Genomic DNA, 19,092 nt, shown 5'->3' on the forward strand with positions numbered 1-19,092 from the left:
TTATGTATCAGTGTTAGTTGGTTTATGCATATGATGTCAAAGTCTAATCCTGGTATCCATTATACCTGCTGATCCTACAAAATCATAGGTATTGTCAGTCTATAAGTATGGTCTTAATTCTGCTGCTCAGTTAACTAAGAGACACACTGAATGCTGCTTCACTTAGGAAAGATTACTTGGTCTATCACTGTTTCACTTGAGCCACTGCTAACTACTTAATACTTGGAGTTCTGTAATTGTAATTTATGTAACTGTAAAGCCTGTGAGGGCTTTATCTGGCCCCTAATTTCTTAATTTGACTGTGAAAATGCTGACAAACATGCCAAATGACTTGAAATATGAAATCTGTTACTTCTATGCTATAGGGAGAGCTGCACTGCCTTATAACAGAAGAAAATGAAGCTGTCTCCATACAGTTTATACTCAAATAAGTTCATCTTAATTGTTGTTCATCTTTTTGTGCCAAGCTTTTGAAATATTTTAAACTCAATTTTTCTCCTTGGGTTTTCTCAACTGAATTCTAAAGTTTGGCCATTAAAATAAAGTGCAGAATTGTCCCACCAGCTGATTTATCATTCTTCCACTTAGGACATTTTTCCTAGCCTCTGGAAGATAAAGATGTAAAATTATTTTGAATTAGCTAAAAATTTAGAATATATTGATTGCACAGAGCAAGATGATTTTCCTTTTGACTTTTTCTTTATACAGGGAAGGGCAGGAAAGCATAATGCATATATACATATACACACACACACAATGCAAATATAACGTCCTTTTTTCCTCATCTTTGTGTTGGATGTTGACAGGAATCTACATTCTGTGTTGTTCTACGTGGAGCCCGCCTGGGACAGGCTGTGCTGAGTGATGTTCTTCAAGCTGGCTGTGTCCCAGTCATCATTGCTGACTCCTACATTCTACCTTTCTCTGAGGTTCTGGACTGGAAGAGGTCTGTACCCTCACTGTTGTACATCAAACCACTGCCTGAGATACTTCATGGCCTTCAGTGATTTGAATCAAATCTGTGTGATAAGTCAAGTGTACTGGGGGTTACAGGAAATGAAATACAGAGTAAGATGCACACTGTCTTTGCCCTTGATCTATTATGTATCAAAAATAGGAGAGGAAAATAAATGAGGCTGTTATGACAAAGCATTTGATTATCCCGTAGCCAGTAATTTTTTCTTCTAAAACAGATTTGCTGTATAATCTTGTGCTTGAATTAAATGAGTATTGGTCTCCATTCAGGCTCTTTTAAGGAAAATATATGCTAAATATTGCCTCACAGAGATGTTAATTCTCTATATTGCACTATGATTCCCAAATTTATCTGAGATGGAAAGGTATCATTACTTTTTGACTGAGTACACTGTATTAGGAGTTTATTCTTCTATGCATGCACTGTGCCAAATTACATGATCTTGGGATAGGGATAATATGTAAAAAAATTATTTGTTTTATGTGTAACACTGTATATGCTATTACTGTTTGATTATTCAAAAAATCTCTTCTGACTGCAAGTCAGTGGCAATTCAGAGATGAGAATTCAGGATTTCTGAATCTCTGCCTTCCATAGTTATTTGATAGTCTGGACAGATCAGTCTACAGACTTTAGTGGCATTATCTGTGGGCAGACTGACTGGTGTTAGAAAGGAACTGCTGGAGTATTTTGTTACACTGAAAGAAGACAGCTTCTTTTTGATTATGTATTATTAAAATAGGACAAGATTCTGGGTTGAAAAAACAGTCACTGTCTTTTAATGTAGAATTTCTTTCTTCTCACCTTACCATAAGTTTTTTTTTTTTTTTTTTTTCTTTTTTTTTTCTTTTTTTTTTTTTTTTCTTTTTTTTTTTTCCCTTTCTTATAGGGCCTCTGTTGTCATCCCTGAAGAGAAGATGCCTGAAATGTACAGTATTCTGCAAAGTATCCCCCAGCGACAGATTGAAGAGATGCAAAGACAGGTAAAGCAATGTGCCATGTTCAAATTATTTTCCTTGCTTTACAGTTGGAGTGTAGGTTCATACACCTGCCTTGCTCTGAAAGCTGTTGGAATGCAGAAACACACACTATACTCTCATGTTAATGTTTTTATTATTTGAACCTATTCTTTTTTTATGCTAAACATCTGCATTTGCCATCACTTTTCAGTGGGATGGAAACTCTCCCTGAATGTGAATGTACTGCCTACTGTCATCTGTTGACATATTTCTGATGTAATCACAGCATATATTTGCTTCAGTTTTTTTTACATGGTATTTAAATTGTAGAAAAGATGTTCAAGAATCTGTGTTTATTTCAAAAGAAGCTTTGGCTTGTAGAAAAATTTTAGTCACTTAAAATGTGAGGGAAGCATTAAGTGCAAAATATTTTAAATGTTTTATCCACATTGACAATTCCTCTGAGAGAGATTTTTCTTATTTGATGACTGCAAGAGTTGAGACCATGAACTGTCAGGCCATTAGAGAGGATATTAACATGTAATGTACACTTGTATCTAGAATATTTCATCCTTGACATCTTATTGTACCTGAGCCTATGTTGTTATAAGGTGGGATGGTACTCCTATCATTGCCTCAGTTCCTCATCAGGAAAATCATACAAGAAGTAAGAGCTAGGTATTTAAGGAAAAAGTTAACTATCTGATCTCAAGTGACTTTTCAAGATGCATGGGATCTCTGTAGCCAAATTTCTGCAAGAATGAATGAATGAGTGAAGTCAGGTGTCTGAAATTCCCTTACACAACCTTAGTGACAAAGTCATCTTCTGTGTGGTCCTTGTAAAAAGTGACCCAAGACATATTTTTAGAGTGTAGCCTACAACACTCTAGTTATTTCCACTTAGGCAGTACTAAAAGATACCTTGTGTATATAAATACTCATATCTGGGGAGAAAATAGACTCTCAAATTTAGAAGTCAATATCTTTCACACCTGAATTCTATTGCCAGCTTCATTTCATTCTGTTCTGAGTCTGCAAATACCACAGCAGCCATCAGGGGTCTCCTTTCTCTTTAGTGCCTTCACACAAATGAACCATTTTGATGGGTCCTGCTGGCAGCACCAACATACCACCAAAACCAGCAGGTGAGAAAGTAACTAGTGTTACAACTCCTAGAGATGTGGTTTTTGGTTTAGCAATGTTAACCTAATAAAGCTTTAAAACTGATATTAATAGTCTGTCCAAATGTGCAATGACTTCCTTGTTGTCTATTTCACTGTTAACATAAAATAATCTTTTCAGGACAATGTTCTCCAGCTATGGACAAAGCACTTGACATCACAGACACCTTAAACACTTACTTTAAAGTATGAAATCAGGCAACTCACCTGTAAAACAAAAAAACCCAACAAAATAAAGACAAAGGACCAAACCCCCTAAACATTCACAAGGAAGCAAACCAACAATAACCCCCTTAATTTAGATTTTATATATATATATTATATGTATTACCTGTAGCTCTATAAAATTAACTTAAAATAGATGATATTTTAGTGATCATAATACAGATAAAGCCTCTGTTCAGGGTATTTTTTTGGATTATACATGGTTTGCAATAATCTTTGTCACTGGGTTCAAAATGTTACTGAACATCATTGGAAAATATGATTCTATTGACTGAAGGTGTGATGTATTTTTCTAAACCTTCTTCTTACATCTTGTTGCTTTTATTATGTGTTTTGATAGTAAAAGTAACAGGCTGAAATCACAAGGTTTTTCTTCTTTGTGAATTTATTTCTGTTTGTATATTGAGGATATTTAAACATGTTATCCATACATTTTATGTCCTATCAGCCTTATTTACAAAGCAAAGTCCCTGTGTAAGTGTCTCTGAAATTCCCTTGCTCCACCTGGTATGGTGGGAAGTATTTAATGACTGATACTGTGTGGACTACCAGTAACCCGACATGTATGGTTGAGATAATATTTTTCTGGGCAAATAGAACAAATCCTTGCTCTGAATTTCTCCTGGCTGAAGCATGCATTTAGCATACCAATCAGACTTTTTGGATCTGATAACCTTTGTGGGATTGGAGCCTTGCTGCCTGACTGCATTGGTTTCAGTGATTTTCTTACTATATGATTCTTATCCTTATTTGGAGAACATCACAATTAAAACAAATATTACTGTAAATGTTTGCTTGCCAGTTTTCTTTGTTGATTACTTTGCACTTTTTTGCAGTATTTTATCACAGGAGATTTTCTGAAGATCATACATCAAGGTTAAAATGTAGACATAAATATAAAAGCATATATTTACATATACCTGTATTTATTTTTTTTCAAATTTAAATAAGTTGTCTGTTTTTAATGAGTAAAATTTTATCTGAGTATTTTTTTTCTTTGTTTCTGGAGATACTTCTAGCTATACATCAGCTGGGGAAGTGAGGAAATCTTGTAGAGAGAAGTAATTCCATTTAAGTTATATAGGAACTTGTATTCGAGAGTGTTTTTTGCCATTTTATATAGCTGTCATAGATATTACTTAACACTGTCATGGTGAGGATAAAATACAGGAGTTTTAGTTTTGGAGACATCATCTGCTAGGATCTGTGGCTGGTATGACCTGAACTGTGATTTCCAACAACACAGTTTTATTTTGCTCAGTTTTTTATCAGACAGTACATGGTATAAACTGGGAAGGAGATTCATTGGTTTGAGCAGAGCTTGAGTGTGGGAAATCAAAATTAATTCTACTGTCCTATGTCATACCTGATTGCACTGAGATCTCTGGAGATCAGCTACATTAACTTATGCCTTTATTCTTCAAATTTGCAGAACAGTTTGCTCCCAGATATTCCCAGTCCAGTTTCCTGTTTGTCCTCACAAAAGGGAATAGTTTCTGTGCTTGTAGCCTAGTCTACACAGTTGCAAAAAATTGCTACATATTTTCAATACTGCATATACAGCCAATGTCCCTGACAACCAGATTCTTGAGTACAATAGCTCTTATAAACTGCAACATTTTGACCATCAAAACCAGCCTCTGCTGATTGAGCTGCTAAAATTAATAGCAGTCTGGATAAAACTTATGTATCTCTGGGATTGCTGTCTTGTCTGTTTTCTACAGTAATGTTGTCATTCTAATTTTCTTTGAAGCTTCCTTGAACCATCCCCCTCTCACAAATAGTTCCATATGGAGTCTGAAACACTGGTAGAAGTGCCCAGAGGAAAGTTGATAAGCAGCTTAGCTGCTCAGATTTGATGCTGCATCCTTATGTTTTCATTTTATCTGCACCTCTAATCAGCATCCAGGTAATAGCAAATTTCTGGAAGTGGAGGGGCAGAAGTACATGTAATGGGCCTCTTTTAACATGGATAGATTCATTCAGGCATAGAATCAGAATATGGAAGTACTATGTAGTGGGAATAGAAGACTTATTCTTCTGTTTATTTAGGCATTCTTTCTCCCTGAAGAGATTTTAGGTAAGGAGTTTATTTTCAAAAGGTGGCTTTGTGTGCCTATTCCTTTTTGACTTTGTAAAACTTCCCATCTCCCAGAAATAAAACTTCTGAATTCCTATCTGGTCTGGAAGACTGGATGACTGTGTGTACTCTGATGGCACAAGGATGAAGAGCTGGTATTTTTAAGTCTGGGATTTCTTTTCATCCCAGTTTTCTAAGGAAACATGGGTATGATCATATATAATGTACATGCTGATTTCTCTTCTGACTTCTGTTGCTACCCAGTTTCAACCAAACTTACAGAGAATTGTAGAGGTTGGTGATAAGAAATTCCATAAAGTTAGGTACCTGTGTAGGAGTTAAGCACCCCAGAATAACATGGCTTTTTAAGGGAAACTTTGCAACTTGAGCTAACAGTCATAGAAAACCACTTGCATTTATCCATTATGAATAATCTGCTTTGGGAAAAGTTTTATTTGAAACTGGCACACCTTAGGCCACAGAAATTCAGGTACAAAATGGCCAAATGATAAAGTGATAAATTAAATTCTGTATACAAAGGGGTATATATGCAATTTAAAACAGCCTTCCCATAGGCAGTTTTGGCCTCTTAACTACCTGCAATCACTTGGAAAAGAATTCATAACAGCTGTAATAAATAGTTATGTGGAAGTATAAATTCTATAGTCAGTTATGTTAAAAAAAATTACAAAGAATTTTTAGAAAAGAGAGAACAAGATGGAAAATACTATGCCACTATGTAAATCTGTTGGATGTCTGCACCATAAATACAGTCTGTAGTTATGGTTCTCCCATCTTGAAAATGATATAATAGAAAAAAGGTGATCACAAGTTTCAGGAGAAGACTGGTTAAATAGGCTAAGACTCTTCATCTTGAAAATGGATGATTGGTGATGAAGCAGGAATATAATACAGAACTGTAAAATAAGAAGGTAATGAAAAAGTGAATGGATGTGACTGTACATTGTTTGATACAATTTCATTTGATGTCAGACAGTACTTTTATTATTTGGAATCTGGTCTAAAAAAATGGAGATGATCTCGCAGAACTAAGAGATAGTCTGTGAGAATCACTGCTTCGTAATTTTGTGTGAGTGAAGGGGTTTTATTGACATAAAAGGCAGAATGAAGAAATCCAGAGGAGGCAAATCTGTCAGAGATGAATGCAGAGATATACCCTCTGGCTTTAAAGTTCCTATATTGCAGACTTCTGGAAGCTGGAGAGGACTTTGAGGAAGTGGTGGCTTATGCCTGCTGTGTCTGTGGGAGGGGGGTTCCTGAGGTACCTGCTGTGGAGCACTGTCAGAGGGAGAATATGGGAACAGAAGGCCATTTGGTCAGACCTGGCAGCTTCAGGACTCATGTTTACAAAAGGCTTTAGTATTATATTGCCTTGTATAATAACGTTGTCAGATAATCAGTGGTTTTTAAAATGCACCTTGACTTCACTGGCTGCCAAACACTTCAGTGGGAGACTATTGAAAGTGATGTATAGTTTCCTTCTTTGAATGAATGTGTAATTCACTTTCCTGGAGCCCCACAAGCCTTTCAAATAGTTGCCGTGTACCATTCATGCTTTTCATTAATTAAAGTTTTAGATAATCACGACCTCTTGCATTTTTAGCCTGAGTGGACAATTAAAGGCTTAAAACGGATGTAAATTCAGTGTAAGTGGATAGGAAACATGTAGTTTGCAATGTTTGTTCCCACAGTTGGCATACCTGGACAAGCTGTTGTGGTTTTCCTTGTGCACATGCCGTGTGCCTCAGCCCTGAACTGAAGTTCAGACTCCAGGTCAAACAGAGCTGAAGACACAAGCATAAATCAATGACTTGTTTTAGTGCCACGTTAAAACAACATGAGTGGCTGGCTTTTCTGACCCTCCTCCCTTTCATTTAATGTGCTTCTTTGGCTCTTCTTTAAAGAGGGCTCTGTAGAGTAATTTCAACTCTTATCAGCTTGCTGACAGCTATATGAGCCTTTCTGCTGGCTCCAGGCAATCACTGCCAGCGTGTGAAACATCCCATTCTTGCAGTGAAATGGTCTTGGATAGAGTTAAAGCAAATGGGTGGTGGAGTTTTCCTGTGGGTGGTGCAGCTTACATGAAAGAGATGGGATTTAGTTCTTGTTAACCAATTAAATAGAAATTCATTTCAATATCTGGACACTAGATGCTCTTTGAGCATACTTAGGCTTTTACAAGTCCTTTTAATGAGAATATTAAACTTACAGCTGCAGTTCTTTCTCTGACAGGGGACAGCTTCTGTCTCTGGGTTCTGTAGAATCATCATTATCAAATTTAAGAGAACTTTCATCTGCCTGCCATTTGTAGCATTTTAAGGAGTGCGACTGCAGAGCCTAACCCTGCTTTAATCCTCCCAGAGTGCTTCAGTGAAGCTCTGGGTCCCCCATAAATGTCAGGCCTGGACAATTTGCCATCTTATCAGATGCAGTGAAGTTAGTTCCAGCCCTCTCACCCCTCCCCCAGAGGAAAGATTTGTTGCTGCAAACAGCAAAGGAAAGAAAAAACTTTTTCCTGGCTTACTGCCAGGATCACCATGGGAGTTGTAGAATCCTTGGCATTTATATATGAGACTTTCATTGCTCCCCTCTCTCTTCAGTTGTTGCAGAGACTATCCTTATCCTAGATTTTTTTTTTTTTTTTGCCTGCCCTGCCTTGTTGTTTTTCAGAATGAAGAAAACTGTCTTCGTGGCATCTCTGAGAAAGATCTCCGAAATTTGTGACCTATCAGCACTTCCAGTTATAAATTTCTAGGATACATTTAGGCTGCTTTTGTATCTACATTGGCAGCTTCTAAGCAGTAAAAGGTTAAACTTAACTGTAAGAGGAAAATTATGCTATTCTAAGACAATTTTTTTTGTTTTTCAGATTAGACTTTAAGAGTCTGTATCTTAAGAGTCTGTATCATGTTGCACAGTGGATTTTTGGTACTTACCCTTTGCAGATTGCTATACACAACTTGGATAGACTACAGATAAGCCAGATGATCCAGAAATTGGAAAGGCATGTACTTTTAGAAAGAATATTTGAAAATATTCTGTCATGCACATGGGGCAGTTAACTGCAGACAAATGGATGATTAACCATACCTCCTGGTGTTGCACTCTTTCTTTGTTGCTCTGTACTTTCTTTCTGCTGCTCTATTGTCTGTACCACATCACATTCATTATCAAATCTGCTTGCTTTGTTTACCCCCTTTAATTATTGAAAGTATTACAACTTTAGCATTTATCTATATAGCATAAATACACTGCATTGCTGTAGTAATTTGTATGTGAGTATATTAAATAGAATAGTAAATACACCTTCGTCTTGTATCCATTTTACTGTTGAGTAGATAGATATGTAAATAACTTGCACAAGGTCAAATCATACTATTAATAATGGAATTTAGAAAACTAGAGCTTGTTTTAATGACTATATCAAATGTATCTTACAAGACAGTAGGAACATCTGGCTTTTAAATTAGGAAGGTCTTACATATTCTATAGAAACAATTTGCTGCCAGATAATCTTTAGCCAGCTTTTCCTTTGATCTTTGTCTGTAAATTATGCATGTGTATTGAATAGTTTCTTAGATGCCTGGAGGTAGGAAAATTATGTGTCCTTTTTACAAACTGAATAGTGGACTGGTTTAGGAATATGCTGTAGTACTCCTTGGCTTTCAAATGGTGTGATTTCTGTCTTGAGTTTGGCTTCTTCCTTTTCTTCCTTTTCCTTTTTTTTTTTTTTTTCATTAGCAACAGTTTTGAATGCTCTTTAGAAATTAAAGTGGCACCTAGCATTAGTTGTCTTTGAATCCTGGTGACTTAATTCCATAGAGATGCTATGTGCAGAAGGATTGTAGAGGGTACATGTTCCAGTGTGTTAATGTTGGAGTAGGGAATCATGGATAGAAGTTTGGCTTCATCCAGTAAAGGATAGCATGCTATTCTAGATGTTTACTAAGAAGAAGTAAATAACTCTTGTTGATGTCTATCAATTATTTTTTTTTATGTAAATTTATTTTCAGTCCTGTTTCATTGTAGTGTGACTACCACATAGTATTATCACAACCAGCAGTTAATATTCACCTTCCCCATTTCCTCAGGTAGCCATACAGCCATGGGCAGTTTGAGCCATGAAGGATGAGGTATTTTTATATAGTTTGAGCTAAGTTCTGTTATTTTTAAGATGTGGAGGAAAAAAAGCAGCACCATGTCCTAAATGGAATTTTTCCAGTAGATATGGAAAAAACCTCATGACTGCCAGTCTTTCAGCTTTTATCCTCAGAGAAGTCAGTAAGATATATTTGTATTCAAGCAATGCTGGCAATAATGTCTGTGGTTAAATTGTCCAATGTTGAGAACTCTGTGTTTGGGGGTATGTGTATTATGTTTGTGCTTATATAAAACAGAGCTGTATAGCTTACAGGAAACTGAGCAAAACATGCCTTCATCAAAAAGGCAAGTTCTTCCTGGTATTGAGCTTAAGCTCTGAAATTGAGGTATGTGCTGATTTTTGACAGCTATAATATGGTGGTAACCTTACCTAGATTTTTTTTTCTTCCTTCAAAAAGCTGTCCTTTCATGTGTGTGATTGGCACTGGGCTTGCTTTGTGTTTAGCTTCTCTAATCAAGGGAATTTAAGCTTCTATTCTCCCAGCATTAGTACAGCAGTCATGGGAAATCTCAAACAAGCCAGATCTTATTGCAGCAGTTGACACAAATAAAAGCAGTTGTGCTTTTATTTATTTATTTTTGATGCTGGATGCTGATTAAAAGTTTCCAAGCATCCTTTAGCTATGTTATGAAGCCAACCAGCAGAGAGCAGGGCAGCTGCCAAGGAAGGGAGATACTGGTGGACACAGGACAAGATCACAGTGGGAAGCATCAGTGTGTGTAACACAGAAAGCTGGGAAAGGTGTAAACAGATCCCCAATTTATCTATAGGGTGGGCTCTCCAAACACTGTTTTATTGGCCAGTGGCTCCTGCTTTACTAACCTCTAACCTCTGCAGTACTCAGAGGTGCTGCCCACCAGCCAGCCTTGTCTTTGAACCTCCCTTGGCTCCTGCCACCTCAAAGACTTGCAGTCAGATTCCTGTGTTTTGCTTGGGACCTCACCTCTCAGCAGGATGCCTGCAGCAGGGAAAACTGATCTACCCTGAGAACATAGACATATTTGAAGGCAATACCCCTAGGACTAGAAACCTATTGCTTTCAGTTTCAGGAGCTGTCCATCACTTGTCAAGAAATGTGGATAAAACATCTTCCCACCCCCCAAGTTTTAATCATGCAGTAGTTGCATGTTCCCTGCAATTGCATACGTATATTTGTTTTCTGTTATTTTCCAGACTGCTGTTGAATCAGTTATAGCACAATTCTAGCTCACTGTAGGTCTGGTTTTATGTTGGATGTGCAGAGAATATCATGATAAGGATGATACAGGTACAAGTATTTTTGACTACTGCCCAGGTTAGGTGTGCCTGCCACTTCCTTTACAGTAATGGCCTGATGAAATTGGAGTAATTAGAGAGTCTTGCAAACTCCTGGAAACTGGAGAGAAGAGAGTGGACTGTTTTTGCGTCTTTACATCATTATTGATGACTATGTAGATATAATGGCTTATGTGGAAGCTAGAGTAGAATCTATTTCTCTTTTTCAGCTGTGTTATTTCTATGGTGTCAACACATGCCATTTGCTTGTAAATAGGAAGACAAACTGAAAGCTCTTTGGGAGCAAAGAGAACTCAGAAAATGGTAGTAATTTTTCATATCACATGTTTTTAAAACTGTAAATACTGCATGAAATTTTCAGGTCTTGTTTTATTGTGGATCTTTTTGGATTTTGTTGTCTCTTCCTCCTGATTTCTTTGCTGGCTCTGTCTCCATACTTTGCAACAGTATTCCCAGACACAGCTGAGAATGGGGTGGGTTCCTTGGTGCTCATAGTGCTGGTATCTGTTTGTTGACTCCATAACTGAAAAGTATTTTGACCGTGGATTTGTAAGGTGCCAGGACAGTAAGTCAGGTTTCCTTGCTGGTGCAATGTTGCCTTCTGCAACAGAGTTGCTAAGTTGACATTCTCATTAATCAAAGAAGCAAGCTTGAGGTGCAGAAATATATGGAGGGAGGGGAGAACACCAGTGCTAAGTGATATTTTTATCTATTCAAGTCTTATGTTCTTGCTATTTTTAGAATTAGGTTGCTATAATTAGGAAAAGGAGTAGTGGAAATCTGTATTTTAAAGGTAAAGATGACACAGGATTTAAAAACTATATAAAAAGTGGGCATCTAATGAGAGAGAATGAGAACTTTTCTTGAAAATACCTTGTTTTGTGTCATGTATTTAAGCAGAAGACGACTCTTCATGAGATGAAAACCTTAGAGACACCAAAGCAGAAAAATCTCCAAAACCTGCCACCCCTAAAACTAATCAACAAACCCCTCAAATTCCCAAAGTTATGTGAAAGTGAGGAAGGAAGAGTGAAAATGCTAACTTTAACAGATAAGCTTCTAAGAACCACTCTCATATATGCACAGTATATGTTGTATGTATGAATTACTACAATTTACATGATTCTTTTCAAAGCACCAAAGATGAGAATCTGAGGAAGGCTGCAGTGAAAGAAGCTTAATTTTAATATCTGAGCTTGCACTAACATTTTCTTTTAACTCTTTTAAGAGTCAGCAAGTAGTCTCCAGCAATAAAACTGAGAGTAAGTAGAAGTGAGTGATTCCCAAGTGGCTGGTATCTGAAGGGTAAGATTAGCATTTTGAACTCTGACCTCTGTCCCCTTATGAATTGGCAGCTTCAAAAAGAAAAAGGAAAAAAAAGAAATTTGGATAATGGAAGGATTCAGTTTTCACTCTCTGTTGTATCTGAAGGAGGCAAATGTGCTTGTTTCATAGCTGAAATTACTGCAGCAGAGAATATTGAGCCAAAGGATTAAATCCACTTACTGCTTCACTTTGGAAGAGATTGTTTTTGAAGTTGAATTGCAATAAAAATCAGCACCATGAAATGTCTGTCTAGAATATCTTTGTTAAAATATTTGACTGTAATGATACAAATTATTGTTTTGTTTGCTCATACTGCTGAAGTGTCTTATAATTAAGGCATATTTCTCTATAGGCCACTCATATAATTTGTGTAAGTTAAATAGACAGATTGAGTATTTTTGGGGCTTTACTTGAGAATTGTGCATAACATGGAATGAAAGTTCAGAAATAATATTGAAAGAATGATGTCAGATTACATTAGAAACAAACCTTAGTTAACTGTAAACAACAGTGTGTGCCCTGCAATGTTCTACTGCCCATTCCTTTTTTTTCCTTTGCAGAGGAACTTCTGGTTTGTGTTTTAGATAAAGACTAATCCATAATTCAGCATCAGGGTTATCTGGAGTAATCATGGGCCTCCAAAACTTCAATTCCTTGCTTACCTCCATTTTTCATCTTTAGAGGTGACATGCTGGTACTCTGAGCACTCTTTATATACTGTCTGCACTATTGTTTTTGTTGGATGGGTCTGCAGTGAGAAACAGATGCAACAGAGCCAGTATAGGTTGAATTTGAAAGATGCTTTTTAATCTGATATTCTATAAAACATGAAAATCAGAAAACTTTTCAGTTTTAGGCAAGTTAGCATGATTTTACCAGTATTTTATTGATTTAGTGGATTAGCTTTTAAAATTCCTACATAGTCCATGTATGGGGACAAGAAATTAATTTTTGCTTTCAGATGCAATTTCTAAAGAGTTTACCTCCAGTTTCAGGTAATTGTACTGGCACCCCACAACTGAGAACTTTTCAGATCACAGCTCTCTTACTGTTATTCATAGGCTGAAACACATGAGTTGTTTTTGAAAAATGTGACCTACATTTGTGAAGATTTCTGTAGCCTAGGTTTGCATTTCAAATTTTCATGCCTCTCTGGGAAAATGAGACTACTTCAGGTCACTATTGAAAACAGAGCTTTAAGGAAGAAGGACCATGACCTACAGTTAGTCACTTATTTTATCCTCTCATGCTCCCTTACTAAGAGAAGAATGGATTTTTCAGAAGGTACCAGAAGTCCAAATTTCTGTCTGAATAACCCAGATTTTTCCTGCACTGATTAATTCTTAATAATATAGACTTCTGAGGCTTTCTTGTAAGCCTGTGTAAAAAACCTAAGCATATCACTGGTTTTAGTTAATACAAGCTGGTATCATTGCTGGAGAACTGCATACTAAAGTAGTATGTGTGATCAGCAAGGAAGCTGTTGGAACAGGGAACCAGATGTAGGAACAATAATACAGTACAGAAAGAGGGTGCAGATTACAATTTATAAGCAGAAAAATGTGGGAACTTGGGGCTGTAAGGTCCTCAGTCTGAACCCAAAATTTATCTTGGGAAACTTTTTCTAAAAGTTTTTTACTCCAAAAGAGTAACTTGCCTTCTCTTCAGTCCCATTTTTCAGGGGAGCTCAGTAGGGCTCTTGAGAGCTGAGGTTTGCTATCTGACTGTTATATCACATCAGCTATATTCATAGTCATCTTGAGTATAGGGCAAACATACAAAAATTCAATTTATTTTGAACCTCAGTAGCCCATTTAATCCTACTACCCAATGTAAATAGTCTGGGGGGAGGGGAGGGTGCCTTGGAGCAATCTGAGTACTGTACTTGATGGGGAATAACGTGCTATATCTCAGTAACTTAGAAAACATTTGATTATGTTACAGTATGACATGTATCTTTAGCAGGTCTTTGTGGATGCACTTCCATGCCCAGAGATGTCAGATGCACAGCTGAGCTGTAGATATTTACTGTAGTGTCTTTTGTATCTCTGTTGAAGGTACACATTTTAGCAAAGGATTACTGCAGTTAGTTACTTCAATTACTTAGCTAAATATTTTATTAGTTTAAAGTTTCTATTTACAAATAAAAAGAAAAGTTACTTGGTTTTCCCCCTATTCTTCTATCCATCCCAAAATTTGAAAGGTTTAGAATGGTTAAGTCTCACAGCATCTCTTTGAGGTCAATATTACACATACTGCTGAGAGTGTGAAGTAGAAACAAGAAATCTAATAAATGCCAAACTTTTATCTGTAAATAAGTAACAGAACAGGATTATAAGTAAGATCACTGAGTTTCCAGGCCAGTGCTGTTGCCTCAGGTAGGCCAGACTCTTTTGCTTGGATAGGCTTCTCTAATCCAGCTGGGAGTAAAAACCAGGAACACCAAGAGCCATTAAGAAAGGAAAGCATTTAAGTAGAGTCACCATAGGCAGTGTGAAAATGGTTGTGCTTCAAGGCCTTGTAAACCCTTTCAAGGCATTTTGGAAACACTGAACTGCTGCAGTGGGGCAGAATCTCACAGCATCATGGCGCCTGACCTAAAAGTTGAGAAAAGTGGTGGTTTATTGGCAGTTAAATTTTACTACTCTTTTGTGAATTTTCTTTTTTTTCCCCTCTTGCTGCTTTTACGAACTCCCACCAAATCATGGGCTGTGAAAAGACAGAAGGCTAGCAAGTTCCTTCCATGGACTGTTTTCCCCTTGATCTAAATGTTACAGAAGGGAGTCCTTTCCTTGCCTTATGCCCAGTGTTGTTTTTTTTTTTTTCACAAACCAATCGAAAGATTTGCATTGATCTGTCTTGCACTCTACACCAGAGCACCATTAGTGGCATTAACACTAGAATTTATAAACATTAAATGAATGGACTCTGTAACCTGATGCTATGTTGGCTTGTAAAGAGCTTATAAAGAGATGCTAGGCCCCCAAGTGTGTTTATTTCTAAGGAAAATAACACCTTACCTAAATAAAGTAGGCTGCCCTGTTGCTGCATGCTGCTGCCTGTTGTGTGGTATGAAAATAAGTGCAAATGCTCCCTTCCCAAGCTCTTGCCTGTGCTGGTATGTACTGAGTATTGCAGCTTAGTTTCTTTGTAGTCTGATTGAACTAAACCCTGGAACTGAAAACAAGTGGAATTGAACTTTTGAGTTGGATGCTTATTTGGTTTAAGGAACATGTCTTACAGATATTGCTAGTCTTTCTCAAGGTGTTCATGTGTATTTGTAGAGATAAAGTGATAACACTATGTTATAAGAAATTTTGGCCTTTACAGAAAGTGATCTAATGAGGATGCAACAGTTGAAAGTGGGGCAGGAGGAAGAAAGAAAGGAAGGACAACGACTTAGAGCTACTTGTTTGTGAACTTGGTCTGCAGAACTCACTGCTTGGTGAGAGGAGGGAATTTGGTCTCCAATTCCTTCAGTCTTTGGCTTCCATAATGAAGTTGTCATGGCTTTGTTAAATTTACTGCAGAAATTGAATTCAATTTAACTAGTTTCATGGGCAATCAATTGTGTAATGAGAACTTCCAGTCAATTCCAACTCACTGAGCAACCCAATAATATAATGTATTTCTCATTGTCAGTCAAGTCATATAGTACACTAGAATTGACTCTTCAAAGCATTGGTAAAACTGTTTCCAAAAGTAAAGCTTTTCTGTCTTTCATTTTGGATCTATCCTAGATTTTCCATTTATCCAGGAATTCAGAAGGAGAAGAGAAATTTTATTTCTTTCTGTTTTCAATTCCTTGTAAGCCATACAGGTTAATGTACATTGATCTGTGTTGTGTTGGCAGTCATACAAAGTAGATGTTTGATCTTTGTAACCACCTAGGTTACCCATGGCCTAAGCAATATTTAGGTATATGCAAAGTTAGCTTTCTCTACAAGTCTGTGGTCTACATAGTGTGCTTGCTTAGAAAAATCTTGAAACCTCATCAAGCAGGCTTCTAGATTTCTAGAAGCTGATTTCAGTTCAAGTTGAAAGAAGTCTGACTTTATCATAGTTGTAGTCTGTGTATAATCAATGCTATGTGAAAGCCAAGGTCTGGACTTAAGGATTGTTTATTTCAAGATCCTGAAGGGTGTTCAGGTAGCTGTAATTAGTGTATTACTATTACCATACCATGAAAACATTGCTTAGTGTCTTAAAGTTACTCTTGAGTTTTCTGGATTCATAGATATGGAAAAGAGAAACAGAGAGCTGAGTAAAGCTATGTAAGAAGAATAAGTTGGCATAGGAGTCTGGAACAGAAACCTTTTTCTTTTATTGTTACTCTCTCCTGTATCACAAATGTGTTCATGGAATTTCTATCCCCTCAATTTCTTACATTCCAACATAAGCTTTTCAACCTCACCAAGTAGAAAATACATTTCAAATGGAATCAACATACATCTTCCCAACAGAAAACTTTCCCAAAATATTTAGTAGCTCAGCATGCAGAGCAGCAGACACTAGCAAGCCATGTTAATCAGTTCTGCTTTATAAAAGCAAACAAGGTGGGGAGGAAGTAATGAGACCCTGAAACATCTGTTTGGGGACTTCAAATCCCCTTAGAAGGTTTTGAGTTCTGCCTTAAAGAAACACAACTCCAAAAATATTACAACCAACTGTGGGAACATTTTATGGCTCTTTAGAAAAAAAATAATTACATAAATATTAGTCTATAAAACATAAATTCCCTCTGCCCTCTTCTCCAGATTTGCTTCTGGTATAAAGGTGTAATCTTCCCTGACATTACAAGCATTCCTTAAACAAAGAACAGCTAGATCAGATCCATCCTAGTTTTGCTGAAGGAACAAAACCATCTTTGATTTTTTGTGAAGCTAGATAATAATAGATATTGTGTTATTAATAAACAATTTTAGAACATTATAGGAATGCTGTCATTTAATAGCAATGGAATAGCTAATCCTGTATTTCACACTATACTGGTTATTTAATTGCTTATAAAGTTATATGCTAAAAGACTACATTAAATAGTTTCTCCTTCCCACTTAGTGCTGCTTACAGCAATTGTTTTAATCTGTTGACTAGCATGAAAATAAAATTCAGAATTCTTATTTAGCACACATGAACAGAAAAGTTAGCTGTTCTAGTCCATTTTAATTCTTAATCTTCATCTGGTTTTCTTTTTAGCTAGTTTGGTGTTTGAGAATATATTTTTCTTAAGGGATAGGACACAGAGAAAGAACTACTAATGCTTTTGCTTAGCATGTGGTGTTTGCTTTATTTAATCTTTTTTTACTTATTCTTACCCATTTATATAATTCTTCTGCTTTTGCACTTGAATGTGGTAGTAATTTTGTTCCATGTTCTTGGTAATCAGCCTGTTATCCAGCTGTTAAGTCCTATCAGGAAGAGAAATAAGGAGAGGGAAGTGATTCCATTCTAAACTGAAGTCACTTTGCACTCTCTCTGGATGACAAGATCCAGAGTAATTTTGGACATAGCTATCACTCTCTGTAGGAAAATTTTGAAATAGCCTGAAATAGTCAGAGTTATGGCTGTTTGCACAGCGAAGGTAGTACTTTAGAGAGCACTAATCTCTCTCCTAGTTTGCTTTTTGAATTGTAACGTGGATTTTCTTCATCTTAATAATTTGCAGAAATATTCTGCAGAATCAGTATTACAGATTTTTAATTTTTTTTTTTTCTTTTCTCACAGAATAGAATTTTAGGACTGGTGGTTCTGCAGTTCTAAACCCCATAGCTTAAACTCAAGTAAATTACAGGGTGGCATAAACATGAGTATATGCAAGTCTGTGTAATCTTTCCTCTATATTGTTATTTAGCCTAGGGATATCCAAAGGAAGTGTATATGTTGGAATCACTGTGTGTCTTCTGTTAAAAAGTATTGACTGCAGAGTGAGAGCTGTTGGCATTTGTTAACAACAGATGAACAAGAATTATTTTTGGTTCATCTTAAGTTGTGTACGTCCGAAAACTTGGTATTCCTTCAGTAATTAAATAACGTAAATAATATCATAACTAAATAAAGTAAATAATATTATTTAATATTTTCATAACATGTTATTAAAACTGGCTTGTCTGTAGACCCTTTTTGCTATGTAAGAATTCTGTAGCAAGAGTAAAATAGCACTTGCCCTAATTTGTGTATTGTCCTCATCTGTGTTCTGACTCTGAAAACTTCTAAAGGTTCCAGTTAATGAAAAAATGCATTTGTTTTAATTGTTCTACCTCCTAGATGCAAACACATACTCTTATAATTGGTAATTAACCATAGGGAGTTTACAAATGAAATTAATTTCTGGAGAGTTCATGGCACTGCAGTTTCCTGAAGAAAAGTAAGATTTAAAAAAAATCTTATCTTTTGGGCCAGAATTCTTGAACTACATGGTTTGGTTAAGCATGTTTCCTTGTGGGTTGGATGGGAACCTACAGGATCATTTGGTAGTTCTAGGGATTGAAAAAGTTTATTTATATCTCTTAACAGAGAGTCAGATAATTCAGCATTTTCATTTCCAAACCCCTAGTTTTCTTCTGTCATTTCTGTCTTGCACAGAACCTGGGACAGGATGAGAACTTCTACAGGACCTTAGTTTTAGAGTAACTCATCTGTGAAATTCAGAGCACCTGTGTATAACAATCTCATGCTTCTTTTCAGCAGTTTTACACTGTGTTAGAAATTAGCCTAAATTAATGATTGTAATAAATCGGCAAGTGCATGTACTTTTATGTAAAAATCCTAATAATTTACTTGTATAAATAGTAATAGGTTTCCTGGAAGTCTTGGGAAGCTGTTAGTCTGGTGGGGTACATGACTGCTGAAATTCTCTATCTGATCAAGTGTCTCTAATACTGATGTTA

At 36.4% G+C, this 19,092-nt stretch overlaps 1 protein-coding gene across 3 annotated transcripts in view; it reads left to right on the top strand.

Annotated features, from left to right (window-relative positions):
- EXT2 (exostosin glycosyltransferase 2) overlaps nucleotides 1-19,092 on the top strand; it is a 72,839-nt gene that overhangs the window by 13,427 nt on the left and 40,320 nt on the right. For all 3 annotated transcript variants that reach the window (XM_079308483.1, XM_079308482.1, XM_079308484.1), the window contains 2 exons: nucleotides 807-946; nucleotides 1,866-1,959. In XM_079308483.1, coding sequence (XP_079164609.1) covers nucleotides 807-946; nucleotides 1,866-1,959 — 234 coding nt within the window. The remainder of the gene's footprint in view (nucleotides 1-806; nucleotides 947-1,865; nucleotides 1,960-19,092) is intronic.

Source organism: Erithacus rubecula (assembly GCF_903797595.1).
Source record: "Erithacus rubecula genome assembly, chromosome: 6".
NCBI classification, from domain to species: domain Eukaryota; kingdom Metazoa; phylum Chordata; class Aves; order Passeriformes; family Muscicapidae; genus Erithacus; species Erithacus rubecula.